Source organism: Pygocentrus nattereri, chromosome 5 (genome assembly GCF_015220715.1).
Source record: "Pygocentrus nattereri isolate fPygNat1 chromosome 5, fPygNat1.pri, whole genome shotgun sequence".
Classification (NCBI taxonomy): Eukaryota; Metazoa; Chordata; class Actinopteri; order Characiformes; family Serrasalmidae; genus Pygocentrus; species Pygocentrus nattereri.
In genome coordinates this window covers 3,880,063-3,891,878 of record NC_051215.1, presented here as the reverse complement: position 1 = coordinate 3,891,878, position 11,816 = coordinate 3,880,063, and the positions used below count along the sequence as shown (strand labels likewise).

Here is an 11,816-nt window from a genome sequence, read left to right as displayed (position 1 = left end):
CATAATTATGCATGACTCACTGCGCTAAACAGCCTGTAGCTTCTCATTTTCAACGTGGCACTTTATCTGATTGAGTGTTATTTTCAAATATGCCGTTAAAATGCCAGTTTAGTCCATAAAGGAGCAAATAATATTGTGCATATTGCAACTTCGGGTCATAAAAAGTGCCGAAACTAGTGTTTTTATTTGGCCTTAGCCATAAAATTTCATGATCGGTGCGCCTCACTTGGGGCACCACATCAAAATTCATGACAACCTTAGTCTGAACTGCTTCGTCTTTCCTCAAATGAAACACTGCATCCTAAAACTCATAGTGTCATCAGTGAAGCGTGTAAGGTTACATAACCTTCCTCACGCTAAGCTGATGTCTGGAGCTCAGTCAGCACACGCTGCAGCTCTACGGCCTCCGATGGTCACCACACGCAACTCGCTGATTAATCTCCATCTAATAGACTGTCATAGCCTTAAAGACGCTGGATCCTCGAGACGGCTACAATAACACAGCGCGCAATGTATCATCTTATAACTGATAACATGATCATATGATCATATTCTGCTTTTACATTCAACAGCGCATCAATGATCTACATCATCAATGATTAAGTGATATGGGCAGTAACCTGCAATCCTAGGCTACGTTTACACAGCAGGTAAAAGGGGCCCACATCTGATTTTCTCACCAAATCTGATTGTTTTGTTTGGCTGTTCACATCTGTATGCGACATCAGTCTGAACAGATCAGCCCCTAAACTGACCCTAAAAAACAACGATGCTTCACATGGATCGCCAGTCGCTCCCAGAGCTTTCAGCTTAATCTTCGGCAGCATGGCATGAGCGATTACACCCAGAATGTGTTTGATTCCACCTGTTCTCTGACGCTGCGGCCTCGGGCTCCTCCGGCTGCGTCCCGCCGTTTCATTCGAAACCTCTTCAAACACGGAGCGGTCGAAATGAGCTTATTCTAATTTTTTGGCACAGAAACATCAACCTAAATGTTTGTGAGTCTCAGCAGAGTGAAATGATGACGAATGCCGAGTTGGACTGACGTTAATGTTGCATGTATTCCGATTTGGCTGCATCGCCACAGATCGGATACGGATCGGATTTCAGTACCAGATATGAAAGCGTCTCAAATCGGAATTGCAAATGTCAGACTCAATGCATTTTTTCCTGTTTCCACTGACACACAGATACACATCTGTGTCACATATGAAGAAAAAAATCGGATGTGGGCCACTTTTACCTGCTGTGTAAACGTAGCCCTGGTCTTAGGCTTGCTTTAATGTAATTTCTGTGCAACCTGACAGTTATAATCAGTAAACAATCAAAGCCATATGCAACACATTCAATTATTCCATTAGTTAGATGAGATAAGTTGCTAGTATTTTCCATATGTTTTCTGAGTATATGAAATCATATAAATGTGATGAAAAACTATGAATACTTGGAGGTCAGGGAACCAGCCTCATAACCAGAAGGTTGCCGTTTTGATCCCCAGAGCCGACAGCACATGACTGAGGTGTCCTTGAGCAAGACACCTAACCCCCAACTGCTCCCTGGACGCTGCAGATTGGGCTGCCCACCGCTCCGGGCAAGTGTGCTCACTAGAGCGTACGTGGTGTTTCACTTCATGGATGGGTTAAATTCAGAGGTGAAATTTCCCTGTGGTGGGACTAATAAGGGTCTCTTAATCTTAATCTAATGATTATTCAGCATTTCACCTACTCCCCTGCACCGAACCCAATCAAATGCACTAATTATGTTCTGTTTTGCAATTAAATGAACATATTACAATGAAAAAGTTCTCCAGTGTTCTTTAAGTAGTGATGATATTCTTAGAGATGCATATTATTTCTCATGCTAACAAAATTTACCCTGACAAGATGTTCTACTGCCCGCCTCAAATCCAGGGAAGAGAAAACTAAGGACCTCGCCACATAAAGACATCGAGACAGCAGACTAACAAAGCAGAACCAGCGCTCAGGTAGTCCTCCAAACAGATGTTAGGGTAGCATCACCTACCTAACTAGTTAAGCTAACTGGTTGCCAGCAAATTACAGTGTTATTAAATAAACCAGACCCCAAAATATTACTTTGATCAGATAACCAAGAAACGTAACTCTGAAAAAGCCCCAGTAGCTCTGCAGTGGAGCTGCATCTATCAGCACAATTCATTCAGATTGCAGTATACTTAGAAAAGTACTAATACAGCAAAATGATGACACGCAACCGCATACATGGACCTAGCTACCACTTTCATCTCTCACATGATTTTTTTATCATTTTATGAACCAAGCGGCTCCAAAGAAAGAAGAAGAGCTTCTAGCGAACTTCTGTTCCTATGCTGATAGAAGCTGGATGTAAGTTCTGTAGGGTGCTCAGCACATACAGTTCAGAGCGTGTGGTGAAAGAATCCGGTGTAGCGTGTATACAATACCTTTACTGTATATTTTGTACATATATTTACACATGCATGAACATTTTGCACCTGGATTCATATTGCAACTTACATTCAACTTCCACAGCCGTGAGCGGCCTTATAAGCCGCGGTGTTGCCCCTGACCGTCTCTCACACAGGCAAATACGGCTTGTTGTGGTTTTAAGGATGTGTCTTAATTTTAGCTGAATGTTTAATCTTCATTAAAGGCTTTGTCGCCCCCTCTGGCACAAATAGAGACATACTGAATAATGAACTGTAAAAGATTTGCAGGTTTACTTAATAAAACCATAGACAGCTTTGTTTATTTATCAAATTTTCAAAATTGATTATTGCCCCAGATCTAAGGTATATATATATATATATATATATATATATATATATATATATATATATATAATATATAATATAAAACACAATGCATAGTGTGTAACGTAGAAATATAGTACATGTATATATATATATATATATATATATATATAGAGAGAGAGAGAGAGAGAGAGAGGAGAGTATAGTGTAAAAACAGTACTTAAAGTATAATGTGAGAATATAGTGCAAAGAGTGTAGTGAATAATATACAGTACTATAACAGTAGTAATATATATTTATTACAGTAATAGTAATAATAATTTATAATGTAAGAATACAGTGCATAGTGTAAATTTTGAATATTGTGTACAGTGCACGATTGTGTACAGTGTTACTGTGTAACAAAAATATAATGCGTAATATATAATGCAAGAATACAGTGCATTGTGTTCTAATGCAAGAATGTAGTTCACAGTGTATAATGTAGGTGGGCTATAGAGCAAGAATTTACCACATATAATACAATTTAAGAACACAGCACATAGTTCACGATGTAAGAATATAATTTAAGAGTACAGTGCACATAAAAATGCAGTGTAAAGTGTACAGTGTATAATGTAAGAATATCGTGTATAGTGTACAGTTTAAGAACAGAGGGAGTAGTTTATAGTATATAATGTAAGAGTATATTGAGCAGAGTATAATGTAAGAATACAGTGTATAGTTTACAGTGTGTAGTGTATAGTGTGAGAGTACAGTGCATGGTGTATGATGTAAGAATGCAGTGTATATTTTATAGTGTATAGTGTGAGAGTACAGTGCGTGGTGTATGATGTAAGAATGCAGTGTATAGTTTACAGTGTGTAGTGTATAGTGTGAGAGTACAGTGCATGGTGTATGATGTAAGAATGCAGTGTATAGTTTACAGTGTGTAGTGTATAGTGTGAGAGTACAGTGCATGGTGTATGATGTAAGAACGCTGTGTATATTTTATAGTGTATAGTGTAAGAGTACAGTACATGGTGTATAATGTAAGTATGCTGTGTACAGTTTATAGTGTAAGCATGCAATGCATCGTTTACTGTGTACAGTGTAGGTTTAATGTAAGAATGTAGTGTATAGCACACAGGTTAAGAACAGAGGGAGTAGTTTATAGTATACAGTGTAAGAGTACAGTGTGTAGTGCACAGTTTACAGTGTATAGTGTAAGCATATTGTAAGAATGTAGTGTATAGTGTACAGTTTAAGAACATAGGGAGTAGTGTATAGTGTGTAGTGTACAGTATATAGTGTATTGTGTACAGTGTAGAGTTTGAGAACACAGGGAGTAGTGTGTAGTGTGTAGTGTGTAGTGTAAAGTGTACAGTGTATTGTGTACAGTGTACAGTTTAAGGACACAGGGAGTAGTGAGTAATGTGTAGTGTACAGTGTACAGTTTAAGCACACAGGGAGTAGTGTGTAGTGTGTAGTGTAAAGTGTACAGTGTATTGTGTACAGTGTACAGTTTAAGGACACAGGGAGTAGTGAGTAATGTATAGTGTAAAGTGTACCGTGTATTGTGTACAGTGTACAGTTTAAGCACACAGGGAGTAGTGAGTAATGTGTAGTGTATAGTGTACAGTTTAAGAACACAGGGAGTAGTGTGTAAAGTGTATAGTGTAAAGTGTATTGTGTATAGTGCAAAATGTATTGTGTATACGGTAAAGTGTATAGTGTGTAATGTATAGTGTAAAGTGTATAGTGTACAGTGTCTAGTGTAAAGCATAAAGTGTATAGTGCAAAATGTATTGTGTATAGTGTGTAATGTATACTGTAAAGTGTATAGTGTGTAATGTATAGTGTACAGTTTAAGAACACAGGGAGTAGTGTGTAGTGTACAGTGTAAAGTGTGTAGTGTATAGTGTAAAGTGTATAGTGTGTAGTGCACTGTTTAAGAACACGGAGTATTGTGTAGTGTACAGTGTAAAGTGTGTAGTGTATAGTGTAAAGTGTATTGTGTATAGTGTACAGTTTAAGAACACAGGGAGTAGTGTGTAAAGTGTATAGTGTAAAGTGTATTGTGTATAGTGCAAAATGTATTGTGTATAGTGTAAAGTGTATAGTGTGTAATGTATAGTGTAAAGTGTATAGTGTACAGTGTCTAGTGTAAAGCGTAAAGTGTCTAGTGTAAAGTGTATTGTGTATAGTGCACAGTTTAAGAACACAGGGAGTAGTGTGTAGTGTACAGTGTAAAGTGTATAGTGTGTAGTGTATAGTGTGTAGTGTATACTGTAAAGTGTATAGTGTGTAATGTATAGTGTACAGTTTAAGAACACAGGGAGTAGTGTGTAAAGTGTATAGTGTAAAGTGTATTTTGTATAGTGCAAAATGTATTGTGTATAGTGTAAAGTGTATAGTGTAAAGTGTATAGTGTACAGTTTAAGAACACAGGGAGTAGTGTGTAGTGTACAGTGTAAAGTGTGTAGTGTATAGTGTAAAGTGTATAGTGTGTAGTGTATAGTGTGTAGTGTATACTGTAAAGTGTATAGTGTGTAATGTATAGTGCACAGTTTAAGAACACGGGGAGTAGTGTGTAGTGTACAGTGTAAAGTGTATAGTGTGTAGTGTATAGTGTGTAGTGTATACTGTAAAGTGTATAGTGTGTAATGTATAGTGTACAGTTTAAGAACACAGGGAGTAGTGTGTAAAGTGTATAGTGTAAAGTGTATTTTGTATAGTGCAAAATGTATTGTGTATAGTGTAAAGTGTATAGTGTAAAGTGTATAGTGTACAGTTTAAGAACACAGGGAGTATTGTGTAGTGTACAGTGTAAAGTGTGTAGTGTATAGTGTAAAGTGTATTGTGTATAGTGTACAGTTTAAGAACACAGGGAGTAGAGTGTAAAGTGTATAGTGTAAAGTGTATTGTGTATAGTGCAAAATGTATTGTGTATAGTGTAAAGTGTATAGTGTGTAATGTATAGTGTAAAGTGTATAGTGTACAGTGTCTAGTGTAAAGCGTAAAGTGTCTAGTGTAAAGTGTATTGTGTATAGTGCACAGTTTAAGAACACAGGGAGTAGTGTGTAGTGTACAGTGTAAAGTGTATAGTGTGTAGTGTATAGTGTGTAGTGTATAGTGTATAGTGTATAGTGTGTAGTGTATAGTGTAAAGTGTATAGTGTGTAGTGTATAGTGTAAAGTGTATAGTGTGTAGTGTATAGTGCACAGTTTAAGAACACAGGGAGTAGTGAGTAGTGTGTAGTGTATAGTGAGTAGTGAGTAGTGTGTAGTATATAAGTGCGCAGCGCCTGAATTGTAACACAGCCTTCCTCCGCGGAGCCTCCACCGCAGCAGTACTCACCGGCCAGGCGAACCCAAACGGGATGAGCGCGGTTCCCGCCTCGCTGTGTTTATCCCGGCTGTTCTCGAGCTGAAAGGAATTTCCACCGAGCACGCCGCTGCTCGCGCTGCCGTAGCTGCACGGCCCTCCTTCGGTCACCTCCACCTGGTACTCCTTGGCGCACGCGCGGAAATACGTGCGGCACAAGCACGCGCCCTCGCCTCCGCAGCAGCGCCCGCTCGCGAGACGCCCGCCGCTGTTCTCCACGCGCTCCAAACGGAGCTCGAGATACCCGGACGACCGGCACACCTGGCAGAAGCAGAAGAAAGTCGCACTTAGAGGGAATGAAGCCGCGACTGAGGTCAGGACGAGCGTGCAAAAGCGCGTGCAGCGGATACAGAGGCCACTTGTTTGCGCAGGTTAAATAAAATTGCACACTTTTCAGAGCCAGTGCGCATCCTGCGGCTGACTGGACCCAACTAAGGCTAATACAGCGCCCCTCACACTGATGTGCAAGTCAGTCTGAGAGGGTTTAGCCCGGGACTGAGCTGCACTGATGCACGAGACTTTTTAATAGGCAATATTTAAGCCACGCATAACGCAGGATAACATCCTAGGATAAAATCCAGGAATAAGTGCGTATATGACGCTGCATGTAGAGGAGCTGCTGTGATGCACAGCCACTAAGGCCTTTACAGCGGGGACTCAGAGGGGAACTCCACCCGAATTTCCAAATTTCCGTCTAATTCAGTCATTCGGGGCGCTTTGGGCGTGAAGCGGTTCGCTGTCGAGACTCAGACGTCTTCACAGTGGTGGTGATGGGAACCAGGGGTCAGTATGACTACAACACAAATATAGCCTTTTTCTTTCCTCTCCAAAAGCAGCAGCGCTTTAATTGTGAAATTAAAGTTTGATTAGGGACTATTTTATGTATCCCTCCACATGAATGGATTCACAGAACTGTCCTGAGACAGTGTCTCAGGCATCAGGCAGTGCATTCAGAGGGGCTTCTTGCAATAAGGCAGCTTTTAGAGGTGGACGTCTGGTTCCTATCACCACCACTGTGAACAGTTCTGACTCGGGAAGTTTCTCCAGTTAGAGCGTATTTTGGAAATATGGGTGGATCTCCCCTTGCCATGCTTCTAAGCCAAAGGGAACGTGTTAGGAGGATGGTGAGGTTAACGTGCTGGCTGAGACGGTTACGGCGCAAGTTTTAAAGAGCACGTGATTTCAGAGAGAAGAGCTCAACGTCATGAGTTTGAACTTATATTCTGCGCTAAAATAAAAAAAATACACATAAACAACAACGAATGTCTAGTTATTGATAGTGAAGGCGCAACATGCCATCAGCAGTGAGAGCTGCATGTTCCAATGATCCCGTTCCACCTTAAAAGGTGCAGCAGTTCATAAGCTCCCTTATTGCAAGAAGCCCTTCTGAATGCACTGCCTGATCCCTATGACAGTTGTGCTGTTCACCATTCATGGTGGAGGGATACATGAAGGGCATTTTAAGGCAAAATAGTCCCTCATAAAACTTATTATTTTTCAGAACCGCTTTAATTTGACAAACCATCAACACTGCCCAGCGTTAAAGTGCGTATATGAGGCTGCACGTAGAGGAGCTGCTGTGATGCACAGCCACTAAGGCCTTTACAGCGGGGACTCAGAGGGGAACTCCACCCGAATTTCCAAATTTCTGTCTAATTCAGTCATTCGGGTTCGCTGTCGAGACTCAGACGTCTTCACAGTGGTGGTGATGGGAACCAGGGGTCAGTATGACTACAACACAAATATAGCCTTTTTCTTTCCTCTCCAAAAGCAGCAGTGAACCCACACTTATAAAAGTCCAGAAGACACGTGTAGGTTCACGTGTAGAGTCTCTACAGTGTAATCTAACTAACTGCTGTATCATTTAAGGCGGAACGGGGACAATTCGCAGAGTTATCAAACTTAGCTCACCTCAGTCCAAAACGACAAAATCAGGCAAACTATGGAGAAGCAGCTGCCGATGTAGCTCCGCATGACTCCTGTCAGGTTAAGGAAACGGCGCAGGGAGTAAAACACGCTTATCCATCATAAAAACCCGGATTCAGTGCTCGCACGAGCGTCCTCACGCGCCCACTCCTCCTGCGTCTGCCTTCTGAGGAGCACAACTTCAGTGGCTCACCGCTCAGCCCGGAGTCAGGGGGCGGGGCCGGGTACTTACAAACCACGCCCACACCTCGTTCGCATTGGCCTGCGCTCCAGGAGGGGGCGGTGACGGATCGAGTTCGAGTTAACTTCACTCCACGGTGCGACAGTATAGGCCAGTTAGTTATAACGTGTTAATTATAACACGTGATAACTAAAGTTTTTTTTTGCAATCCTGGCTTGGCTTCTACGTTAAAGGGGAACTCCACCAATTTTCCAAACACTTGGTTAAGATGTAACTAAAGCCATTCGGAGTGGTTTGGTGTGCAATGCTCCCTTCTACACAGTCAGAATTGCTCACAGTGGCGGTGATAGGAACCAGACGTCCACCTTTAAAAGCTCTCTTACAGAAAGCTATTACGTGATATGATTATGATGATGCTGCTGTCCTGTCTGTCTGACCAGGGTGGAGGGATACATGAAGGGTGTTCTAACGCAAAATAGTCCCCAAAGAAAACTTGGTTCCATCATCATCACTACATACGAAAGCTCAAAAGACGTGTAGGTTCACTGGAGAGGAAATAAAAAGGCTAGATTTGTGTTGGAGACATGGCGACCCCTGGTTCCTATCACCACCACTGTGGGGGAATCTGAGACAGTCAGTTTCTCTACAATGAATCATTTCGTATCAAACCACTCTGAGCGGCTTTGTTGACGTCTCAATGACTGAATTCTGCAGAAATTTAGAAAATTCAGTGGAATTCCCCTTTAAGTCACACGTACTAGAAGTTGAGTCTTATAGTTTTAAAACTTTTCCAGTGACCTCAGACCACAGACCCCCTCTGTGCGCTCTAGATCAACTATCAGGAGCATTTCTACTGAAATAAAACTCCTTAAAGGGGAATTCCACTGATTCCTCAACACATCTGCATAGTTCAATGATTAAGATATAAACAAAGGCATTCAGAGTGGTTTGGTGTGAAATGCTCTGTTCTAGAGAAATTTGAGTGAGAACTTACAGTGGTGGTGATGGGAACCAGACGTCCACCTCTGAAAGTTCCCTCACAGAAAGCTATGATATCAAATGGTTAGGAATTCACTGCCTGACATCTGAGAAATAGTTATATGATAGTTTTTTACAATCGTTTGGCTAAAAACATATATACACTATATTTCCATCCAAATCATTGAATTCAGGTGTTCCAGTCACTTCCATGGCCACAGGTGTATAAAGCCGAGCCCCTAGGCCTGCAGACTGCTTCTACAGACATTAGTGAAAGAATGGGTCGCTCTCAGGAGCTCAGTGAATTCCAGCGTGGTGCCGTGATCGGACGCCACCTGTGCAAGTCCAGTCGTGAAATTTCCTCATTACTAAATGTTACACAGTCAACTGTCAGTGGGATTATAACAAAGTGGAAGCGATTGGGAACGACAACGACTGCAGCTCTAGACTCTAGAGCAGTGGAGACGTGTGCTCTCTGGAGTGACCAATCACGCTTCTCTGTCTGGCAATCCGATGGGCGAGTCTGGATTTGGTGGTTGCAAGGAGACGGTACTTGTCTGACTGCATTGTGCCGAGTGTAAAGTTTGGTGGAGGGGGGATCATGGTGTGGGGTTGTTTTTCAGGAGTTGGGCTCGGCCCCTTAGTTCCAGTGAAAGGAACTCTTAAAGCTTCAGCACCAAGAGATTTTAGACAATTTCATGCTCCCAACTTTGTGGGAACAGTTTGGGGACGGCCCCTTCCTGCTCCAACATGACTGCGCACCAGTGCACAAAGCAGGTCCATAAAGACACGGATGAGCCAGTTTGGTGTGGAAGAACTTGACTGGCCTGCACAGAGTCCTGACCTCAACCCCACAGAACACCTTTGGGAGGAATTAGAGTGGAGACTGTGAGCCAGGCCTTCTCGTCCAACATCAGTGTCTGACCTCACAAATGCTCTTCTGGAAGAACGGTCAAAATTCCCATAAACACTCCTAACCCTTGTGGAAAGCCTTCCCAGAAGAATTGAAGCTGTTATAGCTGCAAAGGGTGGGCTGACATCAAATTAAACCTTATAGAATGAGAATGGGATGTCACTCAAATTCATATGAGTGTGAAGCCAGATGAGCGAATACTTTTGGAAATAGAGTGTATTTTTAAAACACCCAGGGTGCAGAGATGCCATCAGGGTGTTGTGAGGGAAAACAGTCCTCAATAAAACTCATATTTCTTCCAGATTCACTTCCATTTTACCATCATCACTGTTACATTCATAAACTCAGAAGACGTGAAGGTTCACTTGTGGTTTTGGATAGTATGAAAAATTATATTTGCACCATAAACATTGCAACTCCTGGTTCCTATCAGCAGCCCTGTAAAGAAATCCAAGTTCGGAAGTTTCCCTACAGTGAAGCATCTCAAACCAAATCACTCCGAATGACTTTGTTTACATCTCAACGACTGAACTGTAACGAAATTGTTGAACAATAATGAAGCTGCTGCTGTTGGCCGGTTTAACAGAAACCATGATTTGTAAGAATTCCTGAACATTTTACCCGCAGAATGAAGCAAATATTACACATATTTCATTAAATATTGTTTATATTTTTAACGGAATGCAAAATGAACCCCTCATAACATGTTGCTGCGAGTGTTTACAGGGTAACGTGTTGACATGAATGTACTAGGTACATATAAACTTCAGACAGGACACGGGTGGGAATAACAACAAAGGCCAATCCCAAAGAAAGTGGGTAAAGTCGTGCAGCATATAAGATTTCAATGATCTAAAAATGCTTGTGATAATAAAAACTGAGCCAGGAAACAGAATCAGTGATGGTGTAACTGTAAATATTTAGCGGAGTCCGTTTCACTGGGCGACTGTTCAGCACTGTTTAATGTGATATTACTACAGTGCCAGTTCTCTAATTATGTTCTTTGACTGTATTTCTTTTCATGTGGGCCCAATTGAGAAGCAATGCAGATTTTGTGAGATTTTGTAGATGCATGTCTGTTTGCGCCCTCTACTGATGCTCCTTGATATTAAGCTGAACGTTTCCTCCAGACCTGAGCCACACACTGTTGGAAATGAAGGTTCTGTTCAGGTACAGTTTTCATTCTTCAAGGGACAAACAGTGTAAAAGTTCCCTCACAGGTACTACAGTGATTTTAAGGTCCGATTGTGAAGCTTAAATCAGTTCCTCCAGGTGAAAAGTTGGTATTTGTCCCTTTTCATAACCGAATGTTTTAAAACAGAGCAGTAGAATAAAAGCCTGGAGGCGAGGCGAGGCGGGGTGTGGAGTCAGTCCAGCTTAGAACAGATCATTTCAGTGGATTATGGTCCAGTTATGTTCCCTGACTAAAGGTACTGAGATGGAGCCTTGAGGGTCCCACCCCAGAGACAGTTCAGTACCTTTATTCCTGAGAGTGTACAATACAAAATGATGCTGGATGGTAAAGTTTGTGAATAGACTAAGTTAATTTTGTAAATATCAACTGTTTCAAAATGATGAGAGCTTTCTAGCTTGGAAAGATGAGTTTGGAAATTCAGTGGGTGTCTGATTGAGGAATGAAGACAGGAAGGAAATGAGGAGCGGAGGGAAAACAAATAGGAAAGGCACTTAAACTGGGACAGCCTCAC

General features: G+C 41.7%; 1 protein-coding gene across 2 annotated transcripts in view; it reads right to left on the bottom strand.

Annotated features, from left to right (window-relative positions):
- The window catches only part of jag2a (jagged canonical Notch ligand 2a), an 83,951-nt gene extending 75,761 nt beyond the window's left edge, over nucleotides 1–8,190 (bottom strand). For both annotated transcript variants that reach the window (XM_017724241.1, XM_017724242.1), the window contains exons 1-2: nucleotides 8,024–8,190; nucleotides 6,086–6,373 (exon numbers count right to left, since the gene is read on the bottom strand). In XM_017724241.1, the coding sequence (XP_017579730.1) occupies nucleotides 6,086–6,373; nucleotides 8,024–8,086 (351 nt within the window). In that variant the 5' untranslated portion in view covers nucleotides 8,087–8,190. The remainder of the gene's footprint in view (nucleotides 1–6,085; nucleotides 6,374–8,023) is intronic.
- Nucleotides 8,191–11,816: the final 3,626 nt, after the last annotated feature.